The 24,599-nt window shown below is 34.4% G+C and overlaps 3 protein-coding genes across 4 annotated transcripts; 1 reads left to right on the top strand and 2 right to left on the bottom strand.

Annotated features, from left to right (window-relative positions):
• The first annotated feature begins 2,419 nt into the window (after positions 1-2,419).
• Positions 2,420-4,621, top strand: LOC149380896 (RPM1-interacting protein 4 (RIN4) family protein). Its single transcript, XM_089600889.1, has 3 exons — positions 2,420-2,547; positions 3,901-4,101; positions 4,422-4,621. The coding sequence occupies exons 1-3, from the start codon at positions 2,530-2,532 to the stop codon at positions 4,467-4,469; spliced, it is 267 nt and encodes an 88-aa protein (XP_089457015.1). The 5' UTR covers positions 2,420-2,529; the 3' UTR covers positions 4,470-4,621.
• Positions 4,622-4,688: 67 nt separating this feature from the next.
• Positions 4,689-10,584, bottom strand: PYD2 (pyrimidine 2). The gene is made up of 13 exons (XM_089600888.1): positions 10,436-10,584; positions 10,194-10,352; positions 9,595-9,646; positions 8,996-9,265; positions 8,694-8,905; positions 7,695-7,815; positions 7,415-7,502; positions 7,247-7,325; positions 6,249-6,336; positions 6,110-6,150; positions 5,963-6,015; positions 5,661-5,817; positions 4,689-5,042 (listed from the first exon to the last, which is right to left on the bottom strand). Exons 1-13 carry the CDS (start codon positions 10,529-10,531, stop codon positions 4,851-4,853), a joined length of 1,608 nt encoding a protein of 535 aa, XP_089457014.1. The 5' UTR covers positions 10,532-10,584; the 3' UTR covers positions 4,689-4,850.
• Positions 10,585-11,583: 999 nt separating this feature from the next.
• LOC149380898 (uncharacterized) lies at positions 11,584-14,508 on the bottom strand. Of its 2 annotated transcripts, XM_089629856.1 has the most exons (6): positions 14,378-14,508; positions 14,142-14,218; positions 13,248-13,338; positions 12,811-13,161; positions 12,516-12,691; positions 11,584-12,006 (listed from the first exon to the last, which is right to left on the bottom strand). In XM_089629856.1, the coding sequence occupies exons 3-6, from the start codon at positions 13,305-13,307 to the stop codon at positions 11,772-11,774; spliced, it is 822 nt and encodes a 273-aa protein (XP_089485982.1). In that variant the 5' UTR covers positions 13,308-13,338; positions 14,142-14,218; positions 14,378-14,508; the 3' UTR covers positions 11,584-11,771. The 2 variants fall into 2 exon arrangements, with proteins under 2 accessions (XP_089485982.1, XP_089485981.1); XM_089629855.1 differs by having other exon boundaries at positions 12,811-13,338.
• Positions 14,509-24,599: the final 10,091 nt, after the last annotated feature.

Genomic DNA, 24,599 nt, shown 5'->3' on the forward strand with positions numbered 1-24,599 from the left:
TAATAGCCATTAAAGGCTGAAGGCTTATATGCACTCTTATGTCATATAAAAGGACTTTATGTCATATTTGATAATAGCATTATATGGTACATTAGATGCTACAGTTTTTTATTAATAAAAACTAATCAAATATTACTGCATATAAAAGACTGGAGTCTTTTCATTCAGATAAAAAAAAAATAAAAAAAAAAAAAATAAAAAAAAAAACTCTTTTTCTTGAGTTTATTTTTCCATCTTTTCTCTCAATTTTCCTCGGTGTAGGTGGTAGTATTCTGGCATGCGTTCAAGTTCGCCGGAGCTGAACAAGTTGGTGCTTTGTTCTTCTCGTACGTCATTGTATCCTGGGAGGCGGTTGCTCACGTTATTCCAGCACCCGGTGGGAGAGCAATAGCGCTTTAAGGAAATTGTCAAACAAGCCTCGACGTGTTCTCCATTTCCCTTTCTATACCGGTTTCTTGGTGATATCCGGTTTAGTTATTTTAATTTATTTATTTTGGTTCTCATGTCTTTGTATGTATTTTTATTAGTTTCGTTCATGATTATTTATTTAATTTAGTTATGCAATTTGTCTTATTATTCCCGCATATTATTAGCAATATAGCTAACAGGCAATGCCCATGTATAAAGGTTTGAAGGAGGTTAAAGTCCCCGAAAAGAGTTCTTGTAATCAAATCCATCATATTGTTTCCATCTTGCATTCATTTGAGTGAAAATAACCACCTTGGTTCGCAGGTTGTCAGTCGAGCCTCAGTCGGATTCTGTCTCATCCATGCAATTTACTTATTGTCCAAATTTTAGCGATAACAATGTGATTTATAACATGTTGTCTCTAGAACCAATAGACATTGTTGGAGTTTGCCTATAACATGTGGAAGGTGGTTTTCATTCAAAGACACCAAAGTTAACTTAAAAACGACCTCCTATTTGGCATCTCTTTTCTCTCTTTGTTATATCCGGTGATACTTTTTAGTAGGGTTTTAGTTCGGAGTCAAACGCCATGGTGTGCGCTTTTGTCGTTCGTTATTCTAGTTTGGAAGATTTTTGCTCATACTAGTATTCGTGAGAGAGCAATATAAGCTTTAAAGACACCATTAATTGGCCTCGATGGTCAATTGAATTCTTCATTTATTTTTTTGTTAAAGTTATTCAATTGTTGTATGTTTTATAAATCTGTCTACTATTTTTCATACGATCTAGTTTTTGTTAATTTATTTGGCTTTAAAATTAGTATTTGTAAAGCTAGTTTATTTTTGCACATATAATTTATAATATATTGCTTACAACTTATGCTACCATCGATGAACATTATTAGATTGCAACGGATGGTTATGTTTTCAATAGGGAGTTCTTCATAAACAATCATCTTTTATTTCTAGTTTACTATACTTTAGGTGAGAAATAAACAATAAATGAAAACGAAACAAATGAAGAACAACAAGATGAGCATCAAATTTATAGCAAGTTTAGTAGGAAGATAAATGGACAAGTGAAAGTACACCGATTAGTTTGGTGGTAATGAGCATATTACAAATTTCTATGTCATGAATTCATTTGTTTTTTGCTTTGTTATATTCTTTTTTTATGAAGTATATCTTTTTATGGGTATCTAACTATTAATATTAACTCTTTTCTTTATCCAATACAGAAAAATAAATTAATTATCGTAAAATATATGTATATATTTCTTAACTTCATTGAAACTTCTACCAAAAACTCCAAACTATTTTTGCATTTTTTTGTAGAGGGAGATACGGAACATCGGACCTCAACACTTTTGGGGTTTTTTATTTTATTTTTTAGAGTACAGCAAGATTTAACTTGCACAATATGAGCTGTGTAACGAACTATACAATTTTTATTTTGATGGAGAGAGGGGACAAAACAAGTGGGGTGTATGCTATCGCTTTGTATTTTTTTTTTTTTTTTTTTTTTTTTTTTTTGGAAGAGTAAAATCGCTTCGTATGGTTAAGGAGGCCACTTTTATATCCTTTATTTTGTTTTGTTCCAATTGATTTAATCTGTTAGCGAAAAAGGGATGAGTAATTTTACATCCTTAAAGTTGTCTACTCTTTTATTTAAAGGATCCAACTTTCCAAATGGGCATGGCTAATCAGCTGATATCCTCATCATCATCCAAATTTAGCTAAATTTATTATATTATTAATAAACATAATCAATCAAGCGATCTGTCGGTTGGGACATATTTTGTGGCATATTATCTCTCTTATCTCCCATTTCTATTGTATAATCCTTCTTTTTGTCGACTCAGACGACAATCTGTTGACAGTACTTAACCAAGAGCTTCTAACTGAAATCAGTTTAATTGTCAAATTTTAGGGGACGTGATTAGGCAAAATGACAGGAGAGCATTATTTGATATACCCTGGGACTATATATAGTCGTGTCAGATTAGATATGAATAGGAATGCGAACTTGGTATTTTTAGTAAAACTGATGTTATTTCTGAGGCATTTGAAAACTTTTCAAATCAGCTTCTAAATTCCACCCTCTTTTTTTTGACGAATTACCATGGCTGACCGGCATGAGGTACGCTTTTGTTAATCCTTCATGTAGGAAATTCTAGTTCTCTTTCTAAATGGGACTTCTCATGTAATTTATTTTTCCTCTGCTATGGATTTTCTCTTCTATGGAAATCTGAAAAGGGAAAATAAAATTATTTGCGGAAGAGTTCTAAAAAGATTAGCTCTTTGAACCATCGTTATATTTATCACTTTCTTCCAAGAATGATGGCAAATGTTAGATGAATTATTTGTGGTTGTCAAGGAGCAGAGTTTCCTTTTCCAAAAGACGTACAAAATAAACTTTGTTTTTTTTCTATTATGTCTTTTTTTTTATCAATAAGACTAAATTAATAATTCATAACCACGTAAAATATCTTTTTCAAATTGATGTTTTGTTTATTATCATTTACTCTGATAATTCCGGCGTTGATAAATTTATTCCTATGGTGAGACAGAATCTAGCAACACATAAACTAATTAGAAAACAGTCATAGTGCATCAATATTCAATTTTCTTGGTTATAAATACTATTTTGTATTTATAATTAAATTATGAAAATCCGATAAAAAAAAAAAAGAGAATTATGAAAACAGTCATTATTATTTTGTCTTACTTTATTCAACTCCTTACAAAAATACACGTCCGCTACTAAGCTACGTTTTTTTTTTTTTTTTTCTCTCATCTCTTCTAAATAATAACCAACTTGTGGTTGGACACCCCTATTCAATTTTAAGCTTCTTTTCCTGATAATGTCATACATTTGTTTTACTCTTTTCCTAAAGAAAAATCTGCTCTAATTATATTAGTATATCTACCTAATACTAACTAATGTGAGTTTGTTCCCAGTAGCCTGTTTCCACTTGATACTACAGAATGCAAGTGAAAGAGATGTTTTAAGAGAAATGAATTGTCAAGACCAAGTATTCCTATAGGTTAAATTGTTCGACTTGTGAGCCAGAAAACACTTGAGCTTGTACTGGCTAATAAGCTTTGACCAAAGAGGGTCATTAACCAGTAGAAGGTCTAGAAGCCTATATACTTGAGCTTGTATTGGTCAATGTGCGTTGACCAAGGGGATATTAACCAATACCAGCTCAAGAAACCAACAGCAAATGTCCATATAGTTTTCATCTCATTTAAGTGAGCTTGTGTCGCTCAATGTGCGTTGACCAAGAGGATATTAACCAATACAAGTTCAAGAACCAACCAGCCCTGTCCATATCATTTCCATCTCATTTAAGTGAGCTTGTATTGGTCAATGTGCGTTGACCAAGGGGATGTTAACCAATACAAGTTCAAGAAGTGCATTAAGTAATCCATAACATCTCTCATCTAAGTTAAATGGTATCTAACAATGTGTATGTTCTGTGATTTTCAGAAAAATAATTGGATGTCTGTTCCTCAATTTGGAGGGTGGGACCACAAGAGCTCTGGAGGAACGGACTACTCCATGGTTTTCTCGCGAGCTCGGGCAAATAGGAAGCACCACAAGACTGACCTGAGCGAGTTTAAGCGCGCCAGCATCGGCAACGAGAGAGAACTCATGGCTCCTCATCTCCAGCAAGATGACTCGGTCATGGTATGACTCTCTCTCTCTCTCTCTCTCTCTCTCTCTCTCTCTCTCTCTCTCTCTCTCTCTATGAGCTCATCGTTCATAACTTGCATCATTACATTTCATCGAGCATGAGTGCCTGTTTTCTTGCTCTAGTTAGTTAATTAGTACACACATGACATGTTCGCTTGTTTTGGTCCATATCCCCTTGGTCAACGCACATGGGCCAAAACAAGGTAGACCATGAAATTGGTCATCATGGAAACTTGAAACAGAAAAGAGAGAGAGAATACTAAACTGAACTTAACAGTTTTTTTCTTTCTTCTAATTTTGTTTTTTCGTTGCAGAGGAAGAAGAAGATTCTGACCTACATTAACTGTTGTATAAGACCTTGATTACCCATTAATCCCAATTACTAATCAAAAGCCTCCAACCATATTGTTCTCTGCTAATGTCCTGTAAATTTATAGATGACTTTTGTTCATCGGAATGAAACTTGACAAGTTTTAGTAACGTTGCAATGTGAACATGTAATAAGCATATTATATATTTTATATAACTATGAGTTTGAGTTTAATTACTTTAGCACCCGTATATGCACATTAGATGAACAATAAAACGATAAGAATAAGTTTTCTGTTCGTATGCAGAAAGTAACATACTACCATGTTCTATAACCACGTAAACTTATTGGTCATTATTCCAATTTTTTTTTTTATAACTACCTATCTTCGAGTGATAATTACAAATCAAGAAATGAACAAGACATGTAGTTTTTAAGCTGCTGATTTAGAGCGCTTAACTGGGGCTCGCATGGAAGATAGGTATTTAGCATCTGCCTTGTCTAATCCATCGAAGAGATAGCTGAAAGGAGGCATATTTATATACTTTCCAGAACCTGGGACAACCTTAAGCTCGTCGTTTTGCCAAACAATTCTTCCACCGGCAATGGTCACTTCAACTTTGCCCTGAAAAATAAAACATGAACTTGAGTATCTAGAGAGAAGAAGATACAAATAGCATCAAGACTTTATTAGACATAATAATACCGATTAGATGCTTTCTCGAGAGGAACTACGAGGAAGAGATATGGCATGGATTAAAACCATGCCCAAACCACAAATCAGCGGGCAAATTTCCGGCAGGGATGCATAATGTGCAATGGTTAAATAGTCATTCACTTCTCCGTATAACTAACTTGAAACTTATTGTCGCGTTGTATCTCGTGATGATCCTAAATTCTAAACAAGACCCAACCAATAATTTCTAATCTTTTTTTTTTTCTCTACTTTGAATGGAGACTTTTTTTATAACTCAAACATGACCTCTTTGACGCGGTTGGAATTACTAATTTCTTATTTATTTTGCAAGATGATGGGATCAAATAAAACAAATATAAGGCCAGATTGGCCGGTGTAAGTGGGATGCTCTGGTATAATTATAAGCATCTTATTTCCTATATTAGTACAAACACAAATGAACAGTAGCAGTGTATATAGTTCTCTCGTGTCGTAGTGTAGCCCAGTAGTTTGGTTTTTTTGAATAAATATGTATATATATGTAGAAACCATGGATATGAAGACTACCTTTCCTCTCCTTCCTTCATACACATTTGTGTCAGATCTAGAATGGTGTGACTTTGCACTTATGTGAAAGCTTGAATTTGGATTGAGTATAATTATATCTGCATCTGACCCAACAAGAATCGCTCCCTTCTTTGGATATACGTTGAAGGTTCTAGCACTGAAAAATAATAAAAAAAAATATTGCTTCATTTACATCTGACACCCTTATAATGCCCATTAGATATTCAATTCCATACATTTATGTTAACCCTAAATACCTAAGAAGGAATAGTTTGATTGGGCTAACAAAGAAGAGAAAATACCATTCAGTGCTTGTTACCCTGACATAGTCAGTAACCGAAATTTGACCAGATTCCTGAAGGAAGAGTGGGAGATAAGGCCTTTAACATTGACTGGCTCCAAGTTGCTTGAACTATTTAAATAAATATAGAAGAAATGATTGCCCTTACCACCATTGTGTCCCAGACAAGATGCATCCGCTCCTCAATACCTAGATCATCATTACAATATCAACAATGAGAGACTTGTACTTGAAATCTGCCCTCATCCAGAGCTCTATGTTGAGTTCTTGGAATTTAATGCCATTACCATTAACTCCATTTGGGATTTTCCGGAAATCATCAATCCCGAGAGCCTTTTGGGTAGAGTTGAAGGTACAATGGTCAGTTCCTACAAGCTAAACACGCCTAGATGTTACTTATAATATTAAAATAATAGTAAATAAAGAAACAAAAAATTAGCCAAATAAGCCACCGAAAGTCTAAGAATTGCTAAATATCCAACATTTTTGTAAATTTTTTGTAAATAACCACTTCAACTTATTTACGGCACTCAAAAAGACAAAAAATACCCAAAAAAAATTCCCGCCTATTTGGGTTTTTTTGTCTTTCTGAGTGACGTAAATAAGTTGAGATGACTATTTACAGAAAATTTACAAAATGTTGGCTATTATACAAAACGTTATAAGTCAAATAGCTATATAGCTAAAAGACCCATAAAGAAATCAGAAAGAAAACAATCGCAAGTTTCCGAATGTTGTTTGACCTTGGGAATAGGTATCCCGATCATATAGCACAACTTTTAGAACTTCCTTTTCTGAGTTTATCCACTTAAATTAACATTTTTTCTCAACTGCTCAATATAAGCATCCCAGAAAAATTATATATGCCCTAAAGAGAGTAAGGAAAACATCCTAGAATTATTTGAAATCAATATAGCTATCTATTTCTCAACCCAGGTCATGATACATTAAGTTCACAGATGTTCCTCCCGATGATGGCCAGTACATTAGCTCATTTCTTTGTCTACATGAAAACAACCCTTTAAGCTCTTGATTTCAAAATTATTTAAAATGTGACATAAAAAACGGCCTGGCGTTTTCCACATCACAAAAGTGTAGGGGTGAGGATATAATGTAATTTATAGATATGTTTTGGAGTTTGCTATAAAGTAAATGATACTTCTGTGAAATGTTTAACTTTGTTAAAGAGCATATCGGCAGAGTGCGAACACACAGGCCTAGTTGAATAAAAATTTGTGACCGTGACATTTTTTTATTTCATTATTTTGAATGAAAAGGGAGAAACCTGAAGAACACCCGCAGCGAGAGCAGCTTGAAGGGCCTTGTCATGTCCTGCTGCTCTTATAGGGGGGCTCATAACATATCTGAAATGTCAATTGTTTAATATGCACGACAAGAAAAATTAGTAGCTATAAAAGCGGTACTAAAAACAAAATTGGGTGCACATTCTTACTTTGCTGCAGTGACAAAATCAGGATGCCAAAGCCAGGAATCATCAAGGACTAAGCCAGAAACTACTGGCTCGCCAATAACCCTCTGCCCTAAAGATGAAAAGTAGCCTTCTGAAGTTAGACCATCAAATGAAGATATATATTGCAGTATAATGTATGAGCTAATAAAATATAGGGTCAAGTTAACTTTACAACTACCAATACAGGCAACTTTTACTACAAAATATCTCAGTTCCTGATGTGTGAAAGAAAATTAATAATGCTAGTAAGACTACAACAAACCTGAATTCTGAGCCTTCGCAATTTCGTGCATAGCATCAATACTCATCACATGCACTACATAGAGAGGAGTGTTAACAAAACCGGCCAATCGAACTGCTCGAGAAGTTGCCTCTCCTTCTAGCTACAAGAGTAAATAGCGATACATAAGGAAAACTTAAAGATAACACTTTAATAACGCTTCCGAGTTCATAGTCAAATACAAAAAACAGGAACACTTGGATCTCCTCGTAGAAGATTTTAGTCTCACTAGATTCATTAAGCAATAGAATGTTCAAACCGCAAACATATCAAGTATGAAATAGAAACAAATAAAGGAAGAAAAATAAAAAAAATAAGGTAGGGCGTGTAAACTAAATTGCACAGCACAGAAGACTCGAGACAAACAGTAGTAATTTCATCGATAAGCGATAGCTGTATTCAATGGAAATTTGATTCACTGGAAAAAATAAATAAATAAATAAATAATTTAAGCATATTGTGCTCGAGAGGCTCACTCTCTCCTTCACAATGTTTACATTCTTCAGTAAGTAACTTCACACAATGGGACCTACTAATATATCTAGACTACATCATGACAAGTACACATAACGCCTTATGATGAATGAGAAACATACTTGCCAATTAGCATCCACATATCATTCTCTGAAGTATTAAAATACTCATGGTTTCTCCACAATAGCACCCTTCTTGACTCTTCTTGAGTAGGCAACTCTTAATGGGTGTTTTTTTATCATAATAGTTCCTATTTGTACGTACTTTACCATTATATGTTTTCAATTGTTCTAAGCTTGGATCTAATAACTCTTACTTCACTACAGTATAATTTCACCCTAAGTTAGTTACATTGTATGAGGTCAACAAACAGCGGATGAACATTTATAATTAATCTCAAACAATAGTTCATATTAAATGTTCTTTCAATGTAAATTTTTATTTTTCCTTTATGAATAATGAATTCTCGATACTATAAACCTGAAAACAAGGTACGTTAAAATTTACCATTGGTGGCCTTGAAAGAGCATGTCCCTCAGGACCAGTGATACCAAGTTCTATAATTCTTTGTTGTCCTTCGTACACTGCGTCTCCATTTTCTGCATGAACCATCGCTAAAGCACCGAGAGACTTGCACTTCTTGAATCCTTGTAGAAGAAGCTCGTCACTGATCATGAGTGACCCCTTGTAGGCCAAAAAGAACTTGAAGGAGTTTATTCCTAAATTTTGGAAATAGTAAGTTAATTAAGTTGACTAGATATTTATGTACGAAATACTATAAAAAAACCACATGAGTACAAAATACTAACCTTTTTCCTGAACCATTATCTCCATTTCTTTCGAAACAGTGTCATCCCATTTTGTAATTGCCATATGGAAACCGTAATCCATACAGGAGTTACGGGATTTTTTTTCATAGGTGTCAAAACCAGCCATCAAACTACCATGAACAGGTATAACAAAGTCAATGTGCATGGTTGTTCCTCCAGCTAACGCAGCGGCCTGACCACTGAAATAGTCATCAATGGTCTCAGTGCCCATAAACTCCATAGCAAGGTGTGTATGAGGATCGATCCCTCCTGTTAATATTTAAAAACGAATACTAGTATCGTCATAAATAAAAATACTAACAATATAGTATATGTAAAGCTCAAAATAGACCAATTTTCTTATTAAAAAACATAAAAATAAACAAATGTATATTTATTGGAATTAAAGACATAAAAAGTAAGAACCGAGAGGACAAGATATCTTCACGAAAGAAAAGGCTGAAAAGATTAGAGCCCGAAAGTTTATTCTGAATTAGATAGTCTTGCACTATAAAACCATGTCACTTGACAGAATCACTAGATCAGAACATGAAAACGATAAAATAAGTTTCAAGTCCTCACACGGCAAGCAATCTAACCTGGCATTACATACTTCCCAGTAGCATCAAGCACAGTGACATCATCATCAACCTGGCACCAGCCCGAACAGAATTATAGATATTATTTGAACTGATAGACAGCCTAAAAAATGGTTATTAGTGACTCGGCATTACTGTGCTCAATGATGAGACTCGTTTTTCGAACTCATGGCAACTACATATCCTAGGCTTTCTATGTCCCATCATTTTTCATGATTTCTAGAAAGAAATGTCAACTATTGACCTGTTAAATAAATACAAAGCTAAGTACTTAGATGCCAGAATGGAGTTACACTAATGGATTCGAAAACAAAATAATGACAACGACAATCATACATGTGATTAGTAGTGGTGAATGGCATCTGATTTCTTCACATTTATGTGAATATTTTGTACCCCAAATTTGTAAAATAATCTGAAGGAAAAAAAAAAAAAAAAAAAAAAAAGTGCAAAAAAGCTTCATCGCAGAGTCAACGATCAAATTCGCCTGTTAAGTTCAAGTTTAGAGCTCCTTCACCACTTCTAAAAACAGAAAGAAAGAAAGAAAGAAAAGAAAAAACTCAAGATAGACGGAAAAAAATCCAATCGAGAAGAGTTACGTTAATATGAGGCTTGACAGCTACAATAATCCCGTCCTCAACGTACACATCCGCAACCTCCTGATGGTGAGCGTTGACCACAGTCCCTCCCTTTATCAGAATCCTCCGCGCCGAAGCCCCGCACGCCGGCTCTCCGAATCCGATTCCAGCATCGCAGAACTGCAAAGTCCGAGAGAAAGCGGCTCACTTTTTCCCGCTCTTTCTTTCTCCGGATAACCAAACGGTGATGGAACGAGAATTACCTGGTTGGAGTCGGAAGCTGAGGGAGAGGCGAAGAAGAAGAGGAGGAGAAGGAGGAGAGAGAGGGTGAGGATTTGAGATCGGAAATTGGAGTCCATGAGCCTGTAGTACGACGGAGTTTAGGAGTCGGATGAAGTGGAAGCATAGACTTCGTTTTGGACTGTTATTGGACTTCGTTTTTATATATATCAAAAATTGGATCAACCTTCAGTTTGAATATTGACGCCATCATTTTGGCATAGCTTTGATTTAAAAAAAAAGAACTTTTTTTTTTAAATTGTTTTTTTTTTAATTGACAAAAGTTTGATAAATTGTTTATAAAATAATTATTGCTGATAATAAAAACTGATTTAGCGTTTAATAAAATAAATATATTATAATAAAAAGATTAAAATAGACATATTCTTAAAAATTAAATAATAATTATTAATATGTTTATTTATATGCATATATATGGATTATAATTATAAATTAGATAAATATAGACAACAAAAATTTATTTTATATTTAATATAAAGTTATTTTAATTATTGACAAAAATTTAAACTGCAAATTTATCGTTTCTACTAAACTTTAAACTGCAAATTTATCGTTTCTACTAAACTTGTAGCAATCTATTCTCTTAACTTGTCCATACTACTCGAAGAAGTCTGACACTCTTCATCTTGATCCTCAGTTGTGTCGTTTTCATCCCCTTCGCCATCGCCCTCTGTCTCATCGAATATTTTAAAATTCATCTCTTGTCTTGCATATATTCGAATATAGTTATGCAGTGTCATAGTTGCGATAACTATTTTTACTTGATTTTTGAATGGATAACTCGGCATGACTTTTAGGATTCTCCATTTTTTTTTCCACACTCCAAAGCTCCGTTCGATGACGCTTCTTAGAGAAGAATGCGTGCGATTGAAGATTTCTTTGCTTGTAGTAGGTTGAGTTCTTCTCGCACGAAAATACTCTAGATGGTATATTTGACATTTATACGGACCAAGATACCATTAGATTGCAATTTACACGTTTCAAATGGCTTAGCCCGTATAATTTTTCCCAGATTAATAATGTTTGTCCACTCCATCGGCGTAAACTGTTGGCATTCTTCATTTGTTGCATATTATATGATAATACAATACACAAACCAGGACGACCAAAAAAAAAAGAACTAGCAATCATACATTGCCATTTTCGTTGTTAATATAATAAATATAAATAGAGTATGCACCGAAGGTGTTAAAATGTCGCACACCTCATATATACTCAAAATCTAAAGTTAAAGTTTGTTTGGAACAGAACCCTAAATTAAAGATATTTAAAAAGTAAAAATTAAAAAGAACCCAACAGTTAAACCACTCGGGCCTTCATCTGAGAGGGGTGACACGTCAGCGTGTTGGTCACGGAGAAGTGAATGCCTCGTTGCATGAGATTGGTGAGAAGGTGAGCGGTGTTGGTGGCGTCGTCGAGGCCGCAGTGGGCCCGGCCTTCCCACGTGAGGCCCGCCAGCTCGACGGCCTCTTTCAGATTGCACCGTATCCCTTCTCCAAACACCTTGTGGAATGGGACCCTCAGGTTTATCCATCTGCAAAAAAATTATAAACAGGAAATTCTTTAGTTTATAACTTTATATACGAGTTTTCTGGTCGCTATCGTTTCAGCAGACAATTTTTTTTTTTTTTTTTACTCGAAAACGCGATTAATTTGACATTTGGAAGTTTGGTATAAGGAAAATTTGAGCCAATCAGTTCTATCTGGGATGGGTTACTAAACATGAAAACCAATGGTCTCTCGAATTACTACAAAACATTTTTCGAAACATAAAAGAAATCAAACAGCAGCAGAATGAAAACAAAAAACAAAAACAATAAAAAAGTCAACCAGATTCCAATTTTTACAACCTCATGAATAATGTCAAGAGAGAGTATGTTCTTTCTTGCAAACCATATAGGAAAAAAATAATTTAAATTCAAATTTTAGAAGAACTCTCAAATTAGTGTCCACGATCAATAGCATATTCCAAGGGGGTTCGAACGCACAAAATCCCAGTTGTATTCTAAGATGATGTCCCTAGCAATTGCATTAAATTCATACCTGTCAAAGTACGGTGGCTTCTCGATACTTTTGAATCGACATTCAGATTCCAGCATGACCTGGCAATCCCAGTTCGACCACGTAACCACAACAAAGTTAGTCTTCTTAACACCCTTCATCTCGAGCCATCTATCGTGCTGAAGCAGAGCCACGCTCAAAACTACACCTTTGTCAACCTAATACTTTTAAAACAATAACCAATCAAGAACACATAAAGATTACTTGAGCAGAAAGCTTAAAGATCTCACTTTCAATGTAGTAAAAAAAAAAAAAAAAATTCAGAGTATTTCCGAACCTGTTCTTGTTGAATGCCAGTAAGCTCCTTGCAAAATCTGCTCAGCTGTTGATTATGAGTAGGGCGTACGTATACTTGAAATTTTTCAACAATCTTCCCGTTCGTACTATTCACAAGGACAGCCGGGAACTCGATAATCTCTTGAGGATAAGGCTGGGCATTCTTCTCTTCGTCACAAGTAGCCTCGAAATCGATAACCAAAAAATAGTCAAACTCTTGCTTGGTGTTGAGCTCGGGTTGAGGGACTTGGGCTGAATAGGTATAGACGATCGGATATTGATAAAGGGTATCATCTGAAACGTAGAATCCACTCATAGGGTAGAGTTGGTTTTCTATCTGATAGTAGTGGTTCTGCAGCGCGATTTGATAGTTAGGAAGATAAGTTGGCCAAATATAAAGATTCGGAGGGTACGCTGGGTAACCTAATAAATAGCTACCCTTTCCCTCATTCGTAATGGAAGATCCTTCCTCGACTTCCCTCGAATACGATGCTCCATTGAATTTCTGCATTTTCTCCGTCATTGAAAGCTGCAAATCGCAACAATTCAGTCAATGATTTCTCAAGACATTTTATCTGTAGAAGAAAATGGCACAGGCGAACGAAACCATGTAATTCAATAAATGATTGCATATAGGACAGACACTATTCACAAAATTATGAGAGAGCAAAGAACATGTGATTTCTGCAGTTTCTCTTTTCTACATGCAGAGATGAGAAAAAGTGTGCAGTTAAATGACATTGTCTTTAAAAAGAACGCTCACACTTCTATCGATCTACGTTGTCTATAAAACAAAACATATAAAGTCATCAGTTAGCTCCAAAATCTATCAAAAAATAGTTATATAGCCATGAGCTTGCAAACACCATCACCATTTAACCCATGGAAGGTTACAAAAAGAACAAAACCTTGTTACTTTTATCATTGCAGTAACAGCAATAACTTCACTAAACGCGCAGTAAGAGAGCAGAAATAAATCAAAACAATGGCGACGAGCGTACATGTTTTTTCACAACAAAACTTGATGCATAATTTATACCATGACTTATTTTCAAATTCTTGAGGCACGTAGTGATGTTTTTTAAAGTAAGAAAGAAAAATAGTAATACACACTCAGCACCACAAATCGAAGTTACATATATCACACTGTCCCCACGATTGAATTTGTCAGTGACTAATATATCCTCAGAACAATTGACCAACAAATTCACCGCCGTACAGTTCCGAACACAGCAAAAATCGTTATCTACCCATGGGAGTTAAAAAAAACCTCACAGACCTCCTATATATATGTTATAAACTAGCAAGATCATATTCGATAATCACAATTACCTTGGTATGAATACCGATCATGACCGTGCACGCGAGCAATTAGGGAATGACTTAGATCTCCTTCGAATATGTTCCACCTATTCAACCAAATCGAACAATAGACTCTATTAAAAGAAAAAAAAAAAAAAAAAAAAAGAAGCGAAGAACGGAATTTCAGAAGAGAGCAATCAAAGGAAGGTGTTTAGGTTGAATAGTTAATTTCACCCAAAACAACTCAGTCGAGCGAATAGGCTTACATGCTACGCTCTCGGCGAGGAGAGAGCGAGAGAAGTAGAGCGCAAGCTACTTTGGCTGAGTTTTTGTGGTTTCCTTTCTTCGTTTGCAAAAAAAAATTATTTATTTATACTATTGATCTATTTCCTGTTTTTATTTTCCAGTTACTTTCCTTTACTTTGCTCGGTTCGGCCACTCCTTTCCTGTGCTTCAAAGACCAACAAGTTAAAGTCCTCAAATTGGCGTCTTGTGGGGCTCAATCGCCTCAACGCTCGGGCCTTTTGCGGCCCAAGTTTATAAATGGGAGGAATTCTAAAGGGAATTTGGACATGATTATTTTTTTTTTTTAAATTCAAGGAAACGACGTATAAGACAGATATACTAGTATGACTAGGGCCACTTAAATTCGGAAATTTATGATAGATGTTGAGAAATGGGGAATGGACTGTATTTGCCTTTCTTTTTTTTTCCAGCACTAACCTGTTTCATTTCATAATTTCATATTTGTTTCCAAATCAATACTTTTTTTAGTGCAAAATTTTATACAAATGTGAGACATTTTCAAAACAAAAATAAAGAAGAAACATAGAAGCCCACCAATCTCAAAGTAAGAACAATAGATGTCATATTCTCTTGTAAATAAAATATTCGTCTACATATAAATAAATTATGGATTATGGACATACATTTATAAAGGGACGAGTTAGATATCTAGCACAAACAGTGTTCCTATTTTAAAATTATAGTCGAACTATTAACATATTTAATAACATTTCAATATTTTAATAATACCCTTAAGGGTTGTTACTATTAACTGTCAGAGTAAATAATATTAACGATAATAAGAAAAATAGTAAATCTCATTAAGCGTAATAAAAACAATAGTAAATCTTATTAACCGTAACAAGAACAACAATAAATCTTATTAATTGTCATCTCTGCCGTCTCCGGCGCCGGAATCCAAGTTTTCATCAAAGTTTCAAATGGCAAAATCTTAACCCTACCTTCCGATTTGAACGCCGTCATTAATTGGATCGCCTCGAGCATTGCTCCATTCTCCGGCGAAGTCTCGCACGTCTACGTAAAAAATGAGGTATTGTCATTCGGCGACGAAACTCTCAAATCTCTGCTTCTTCCAGCGATTTCAAGATTGGACTTGTGACTTTCAACGGTGCAGCCGTGAGATTCCATGATGTTCGAGATCGTTTCCGGAGGAAGATCGTCACGGATAATCGTGTTAATTCGATTTAACTGTCACAGTTAATATGCAGAACTGGACTTGCGACTTTCGAACCGCCGGATTGGCGCAACCGCGAGACTCGCCGATGTTCGAAATCGTTTTTGAAAGAGGTCTGTCACAGTTAATCAGATTAACCGTCGAGATTAACTGTGACAGTTAATCGGATTAACTGTCGAAACAAAAAAAACCTTAGAATCTGAAATCGCACCTCCACCGCTGCGTGCACCGGCCCCTCCTCCTCCGCCGCCTTGAGTTCGACACGCGATTCAACCCGGAATTCGCGACCTGAGCGACAACCACGTCGAAATCAACATCGGAACCACCGGTGAGAAAAATCAGTGCGAGTTTCTTCGTAATGGACATGAGGCGGAGGCGATTGGGTCCGAAGCTCCTTCTTCGGCATCGGCAATGCCGAGGCTCCGGCGAAGATCCGGTGGATCGCGAAGGAAGATTGTGGTGTGGTGTTTGGGTGTGGGTGTGGTGTGATTTCATCCGAATTTTGTTTCAGAGAGGATTATTTACAGCAATGCCCTTGAACTCTTGCACGTGTAACACTATGCTCCCTCAATTTGAAAATCGTACACAGCCAACCCTAAAATCTTGCATCGTAACAAATATAGTCCTTCCGTCACATATTTTTGACGGACGTTGGGTGTGTGGTCACGTTTTTAGCACGTGACAAAGAAAATTATCAAAATGCCCCTATCGTTAAAGAGAAGTTAAAATGCCCATATCAAAATGCCCCTCTTTGCCTTGTCGCCAAACCCCGACACTGTCGCAGGGCCGATCGTCGTCGCCGACCTCGGCAATAAGTTCGCCGGAAACGGGGTTTTTCAATCTTCTGCGGAGCCTGGATTTGGTGGTGTCGATCAGCGGCGATGTCCGTGAGGCCAAGTCGCGCTGCCACCTCCAGGGCTCAACCCCTCCGGCTGCTTGATCGGAGAGCCTCTGTCGGGGCTTCGGTGACGGAGACGCCTGAGAACCGAGCGGCCGTGGTCGGGATAAAAGCGCAGGTGGAGAGCGCGATTCGCTGCGGAAAGAAACTAGTCCCGTCGCGTCCCTCATAGAACGAGTATAAACCCTAGAAAGTCAACATTCTCTTTCTGATTCCGTTTTTTGGGGTTTATGTTCGTCGGAATCCTATGGCCGATCGTCAGCCCCGTCCCTCTCAAATGCTCATGCTAGTGCGGGTCGGGTATTGATTACCCGTCCGTAGAGCCTATGTTTGGGATCGGTGACGGTGAAGCCAAGAGAACCACGACGGCGTAGCGGTGATTGGGCGAGATCGCGTCTGGAGAAAAAGAAGAAGAAAAGGAAAAAAATACGTTTTTACCCTTGTTTGTTTAACACCGTCAGATAAATTTTGACGGAAGGACTATGTTTGTTACGATGCAAGATTTTAGGGTTGGTTGTGTACGGTTTTCAAATTGAGGGGGCATAGTGTTACACGTGCAGGAGTTCAAGGGGCATTGCTGTAAATAATCCTTTCAGAGAAGGAGAGAATGATATTTTTGGGACTTTAATCAATGTTGGCTATCTTTTAAAATAAATTGATAGTTTGGCTACTATTTTAATCTCGCCTCTTAATAGAGGCTAGATACTAATAAATCTCTTTATAAAGCTCACTAATATATTTGTCATGATTATGATTTTGAGAAAAAATCTTCAATTTCTCATATTCATCTCCAAATCTCATATTAAATACGCAATTTTAAATATAGGAATTTTAAATTTATAACCATTTCTCAAAATTCCAATGCTAAATTATCTTTATTAAAGTTCTGATAATTTAATTGGCGATGGTTTTACGACCTAGAATCCATTGATGAACTCGATTGGGATATGGAACAACTTATGCGCTACCAGAAGGCCCTAAAAACATACAATGGCAAACAAAGTTGTATGCAAAAATTTTGTTGAAAATGTACGTGAGTACAACCCACAATAAAGATAAAAGAGTAAATGAACAATATAAATCGGTATTCTGAAAATTAAACTACTTACAATCCAAAAAATAGTAAGTATGGTGGCATTGCCTCCGTGACTAAGAAGTTGGATATTTATCTCAACTAACAACCAAGATTAGTTAGTTGAGAAAATATAAATCAAGTGAGATTTTATTTTCTTGAGTTTGAGGTCCACAATGGCTCTCATTCTTGTACTTTTCAAAAGTTATAAATAGAAAGTAAGATGTTAAGTGGAATTCCAACACTTCAATGCTAATTTCAATAAAAAATTAATTCCAGTTTAATACTAAAACTGTGAGGTCCGAGTGAGAAGAAAAATGACTGTATTCGCTCGTTACTGAAGTTATACATAAATATGTATAGGTTATTCGTGATTTTCACGTAAATATGTTTGGAGTTAACCTACTCTTAGGCCTCTTTTTTCGGAGGCACGACTTGAAAGACTACGATATCGATTCGAGCAGTGGTTGATACGATCGTGACTGGTGCAACTCTTAACAACATCTTGTCGACTATTAGTCACACGCAATGCATCACATGAGGACATCGACATGTGAGTAAAAAGAGTTTAGGTTGTGTTTTCAATTAAAACTCTCTTATTTAAATTAATTTAATTAGCAATCCTATTATATAAATGATATCTAAATTTTTGTTTATCATATCCCATAACTCTATGTCGATACCGTTTCCATATATGATTCATTTTCCAAGAGTACCGTTTCTTTTTTTTGATAAATGACCCCTCATAAAAATATATTGATAAACGCTAAAAGTTTAAATAGCAAAAAAGAAAATTAAAAAATTTCTCCAAATAACAAAATAAAAAGTGGAGAACAAACAATTATAAATATAACAAAATAATTTGTGAATTATCCTTCTATGCATATACTAGTCATTATCAAATTACAAAAAATATTTTATTTAGCTCAACACTTAAACCTTATAATTTAATAGTATTTTTGTAATAACCTCAATTTAATAGTATTTTTGTAATAACCTCAATCGTGATGTGAATAAATAACTCATTGTGATCACTCATGCCTGATTTGCCAATTAATACAGTTAAACACAATGAGCTGGTATATCAACATCTGAGTGCTAGCATCTAGCCGATCACGAGTAAACAAACTATGCTTACTACTCGAAAGTTAATTTATCACTAAAATAGTCAAACTGTTAAGAAAAATAGTATTATAAATGTTGATGATGTATACAAGCAATTTATGACTTTAAATTAAATTAATTTTAACATAAATTAAATTTATGCACATTTGTGTATATGTTAACTATTTCTTTCATTTAAATTTCAATTTTTTTTGTCATTTTTCATACAGAAATTTATTACAATTAGCCACTTGCTCGTTTTGTGATTATAACCCAAGTTTTTATTTTATTAAAAAAAATAGTCGACTAGTCTGCAGTTAACTAAATTAACTTCACCTGTTAATTAAATTAAGTCTTTAGTTACTGGTGTTTGGTGAATTATATTACTTAATATATTAGGAAAAAAAACAACGAAAATTGGAAGAAAAAAAACAACTAAAATGATAAAAGCAACAATTTTACATTCTTAATTAAGTAATGTTATTCACAAAAATTAATTTACTATGTCAAGTGTGTATTATTATATAGAGATTTGTAACCGACTAAGCCTATTCAAACTTAATAATTTTATTTTGTCATACGTTTCAGATTTTTTTGATTTCTAGCCATTCTGCTTATGTGGCACATTGTTTATACCATTTTTACCCTTATTAATTAGTTAATATAATTTATTTTCGAAATTAATAAAATCTAATTTATTATTCAAAATCCCTAATTATTAGGATCTCAGATATCTCACTCTCTCTCTATTTTCACGTTCACTCTTTCTCTCTCTCTCTCTCTCGTCACATTTTTTAGCCATGGACAAAGCTCAAAAACATAAAAAAAACGCAGTTAATAATCATTAATAATTGTTAATAGGTTTCTGCTTCAACTAATATTCGTTAATAACTGTTAATAGGCCTCTGGTAGAAACCTATTAACAGTTATTACCGACTATTAACTGCGATGCTTTTTTCAACTTTTGTTATGGCTAAAAATGTAACGAAGAGAGAGAGAGAGAGAGAGAGAGAGAGAGAGAGAGAGAGAGTATTTAGGTATAGATAAATTATTTTCATTTAATCTATTCTCGGCAAAGAATTAGGGGAAAAAATAAGGGTAATTATGCCTTATTACGTTAAAGATTGGCTAATTATCAAATATTACTAAAACGTTGACTATTTCACAATTCTAAATTTTAAAAAGGCTAGTAAGCTAGAGCACCCTATTATATACCCTGGTCAAAATATAGTTCATATCGTTGATGTGATAATTTCTTGAACTTTCATAAACAAATAATCTTGAACTTTCATAAACAAATGTCCGTTGTGAATTTCTTAACACTATTATTTGTATGATTATTAGAAGCAAAAACTTTAGATAGAGCAGTTTGCCTTTATAAGATAATTTTTTTTACTTCTAACACCTTTACCGAGATTTAGAATCAAATCCCGATTTAAATTTCTTTGCACTATTACAAACATGACTTTTAGAAAGGGACACCATTCAAAATCGATATTTTTTTCGTCAGAACCGACTTGTCCGCTTCCTATCGAGATTTAAAAACACATGCCACGGTTTGCTTTGTTGCTTCTACATTTCGTAACATTCAAGCTGTTTGGATCGCTCATTTTTATAAGGACTCATCACATCATTCTCTTCTTGTTTTTTAATTTGTTCGAAAAGCTCCTCATTACTAGAGATCCACTCATTACCTGTCCTTCTCTACCTGAACTGAGAGCTCCGCCTATGGTGAGTACTCTCTCTCTCTCTCTCTCTCTCTCTCTCTCTCTCTCTCTCTCTCTCTCTCTATATATATATATATATATATATATATATATACCGTGCTCTGCCGACATCTTTCACTGTCATAATCCACCGATTTATGTTTGATTTTTATTTTCAAATTTATTATTTATGTTTAATTTATTTTTATTTGTAATTATGTCTTGCTTTAGTTTTACAATTTTTGGTTGATTTTGTTATTTCACAACATTAAGGAGAAAATATGTCATTCGAATCCTAAACTCATAATAGGATTATGAATCATCCTTATGAATAAAATCCAACAGGAAACTAGAATAGAAATAAACAAAAAATACTCAATTGGTTATAGTTTTTTCCCCACTCCATCTTTATTTGGTTTTGTGACTAAAAAAGTAAATTTTAATATTAATATATAAAAAAAATATTAAATGAATTAAGTGGAATAGTTTAAGTGGTGGAACACTTTCTCGCGCACTAATATAAAATTCCTGAGTTTGAGTTATATGGTTCTTTTTCAAGAAAATTACAAAAATATTAGAGTGATTTTTTTTAGAAATAAAATATGTGTATAAATAATAATAAATCTGTTGTTAATGCATTATTTTTCGCTGTCGGAATATGACCCACCAAAAGAAAGAAAAAACACGTGTGGCACAGATCCCAAAACGAGGCCATGACATGAGTGCAAGGAGCCTTGCCAACCCCTATAAAGCATGTCACAAACCCTTGCTGCCATGAGCAAAACCTTTACATGGCTAAAGAGAGACAACAATTTTCATATCAAAACCCACAATTCATCGTAACACTAACACCTCAAAAACTCTACAGAAATCCGCTTTTCACCACATAAAAGAGACCACAATTTTCATATAAAAACTCTATACAGGTTACCACTCAACCTATTTGATCTTCTCTCTCAGCGCATCCACAAACACCTTTATTCTCTCTTCACCCATCACATCTAGAACACCACTCTTTCTCCATCATTACCATCACATAAAAAGGCATTCTATACTTCCATCACCATCTTTTCCGCTACAACTCTCTACTATTTCTCTACTTATCACCACAATTCCATGCATATCTCCGTTTTTTCTCCACTTATCTCCATCTATTGTCTACTACAGTACACTCAAGAACACCGCCAATACCATCAAAAGAGTTACATTTTACTTATTTTCTCTCTAAAATTGCAGACAAATCACATTCTACACATTTCCTCACATTTTCATCCATTTTATACTCTATAGCATAACAAATTCCTTACATCAACTCTCTCAAAGTGTCCAGGGGCTTGTTAAAACCAAATTCACAGGCTCCTCACTTTACATAGAGGAACACCCCATTATTGGCTCATTAGTCTCCTATTTCTTTGACTTAGGAAAAAAAGCAAGAAGGATCCAAGCCATCCAAGTCAAGGAAGAAAGCCACTCGGAGATTCATCACCACCTAGAACTACTCACCTAAGGACCCTAAGAGATCTTGGATTTTTGGGCTTGTCCCCATCCGTCAATCCCTTTGCGACCAAAGAAAGTTCTCTCTAGCATCAAGATCGCATACCCCAAAAAATCTTGTGATTTCTAACACTCGATACCTCTAATTCCTCGGAGCCAAGGAAGGAGATCTCTCACTCACGACGTGTGAAGCCAGACTCCTCCATGTAATGCACGTCGCAAATGCTATGCGAAAAATCCCATTATCATTTTGGCGCTAGAAGGAGGGGATCTCGAGGACAATCATGATATTCCCGCCGGAAACCGTATTTCTCCGTGAGAAAAATCTCTCAAAGACCAAGAGTCCACTCCTTTCAAGACTAACCGATGCCATTTTGCATCCAAAATGCCTCCCCGAAACACCGCCTCCGGAATTCCCGCTCAAGCTTGAAGAAGAAATATCGCTCGCAACACGCGTTCGCACACTCAAGCCCGCCAAGTTCAATCCCAACACGCTCATCAAATAAGTGTAACCCTCGGCACTAACCTAAACCAATAGATCCAACTGCTAATATAATAATTTTTTGTTTATATAATTGAATTCATAATTTTTATTTTTACAATTTTTGGCGTTGGCGAATTATAATTAAATTGAAACAAATTAATATATTTTCTAAAAAATAACAAATTACACTAACTAAGCCATCTAAAACATTAGAATTGCAAACTAGCCAAAATTTTAAGATTTTTGTTTAAATAGCCAATTTTGATGACGTTGCAATTAAACCAATTTTTTACTTCCGGTTTTACCCTTTTGTTTAAATATTTATTTGAATAAAAAATTAATTAATGAAAATAGGGAAAATATCACGAGTATCCCTTGTGTTTAATCGAAATGCGAGATTTATCCCCTCTATTTTTAGAAATATCAGACATATCCCTCCAGTTTAATATAAATGACATATACATCCCCTAAAAAATGTTATATTACAAATATCACCATTTTCGTTTATTTTTTACAAAAAAATAATTTGAAATCCCCTAAATACCCTTAATGAAATAATTTTTTATCTTCTATTCTATATACAAAAAATTAAATTAAAAAAATTTCTTTATAAAAAGTTAAGGTTTTTTTTTTTTATATAAAAGAGAGATTTTGATTTTTTTTATTAAAATAGTAAATAAATATTTATTCTATTAAGTGTATTTTGAGGAGTTCAAATTATTTTTTTGTAAAAAATAAACGAAAAGGGTGATATTTGTAATATAATATTTTTTGAGGGGATGTATATGTCATTTATATTAAACTGAAGACATATGTCTGATATTTCTAGAAATAGATGGGATAAATCTCGCATTTCGATTAAACACGAGGGGTACTCTAGATATTTTCCCATGAAAATATTTGCTTCTATCTCTCTCTCCAATTACATTAAAAACTCATAACGACTACATGACGCAAATTGCAACAAATGTAGAATTTATTTTCTTCAATATTTATCATATTAACAATAATTATTTAATTACAACAAAATTACATAATGAAAACAAGTGCATGAATGAATTAAATAACGATATAAGTCGATCTGTTGACTTCATTTTTTTCATTAACCTAATTAAATAGGTTTTTTATTCTCCAACTAGTCTGGTTAGTTGCATACGATCCCATGTGATATAAGCTTTCCAAATGAACATCAATGGCATGAATTCTCTCTCTCACTCTATCTCTTTCTCTCTCTCTCACACACACACACACACACACACACACACATACACATACACATACACATACACATACATACATAAGAAATCAATGGCGTGGTCGAATCTCAACTACGAAATATCTCCGATGGCGGCAGAATCGGATTGGCTTCGTTCGCAGCGGCGAGACTGGAGTGCGGGCGGGGCATGACGACTCTCCGACTTCAGCCTCAAACTCCGTCTTCGAAACTCCCTCCGCCGACAAATTCAAGTCGCGCCGCGCAATGCGAGAAGGACAAGATCAATCTCTCTCTCTCTCTCTCCTCCTCTGTTAATATTGTGTGTTTTTTGATATGGTAACTCTTTAAAAAAAAACTATTCTTATTGTTTTTAATATTTTTGTGTGTATTTATGTTAATTTCGATATATATATATATAAATTTATGTTAATTTCGATTTATTTGTGTTAATGTCGGCTGATTTATTACATAAATGCAGCTGAATAAATTTGAGAAATTACGATGTAGCCTTCAAGCATCATATCGAAGAGTAAAAATTGGAGCAAAGATACAAATTCTTCGTTAATAGAGAGAGAGAGAGAGAGAGAGAGAGAGAGAGAGAGAGAGAGAGAGATAATTAAGGAATTAAGGGCCAATAAATGTGACTGATTCCTTAAAAAAATGTGACTATGGTCAACTTATTTAATGACTCAATTTTTATTTTTAATTCTAAAATATTTAATGAATGATATTTTGGATATTTGATCATTGTTAATTTTTGTTAATGGCTATTTTGTAAAATAAAAAAATATTGATTATTTAACAAAATTTAAATTTACTACTGATTAGTTAGTTAAAGAACCCATTAAAAAATATTAGGTCAACAGTTAATAACTCATTCTTTTTTAAAAAAAATAGCTCGCAGTAAATTAATTACAAAATTTAAATTTATTTTTAGTTAATTAATTTATTTCGAATCTATAGTCTATACATTAATGTTTTTTTTTTTTTTTTTTTTTTTTTAAAACGAAACTTTAACTAAATTTTTTAAGGAA

This window comes from Urtica dioica, chromosome 11, assembly GCF_054948205.1.
Source record: "Urtica dioica subsp. dioica isolate 48M chromosome 11, U.dioica_male_clone48M_v1_H2, whole genome shotgun sequence".
Classification (NCBI taxonomy): Eukaryota; Viridiplantae; Streptophyta; class Magnoliopsida; order Rosales; family Urticaceae; genus Urtica; species Urtica dioica.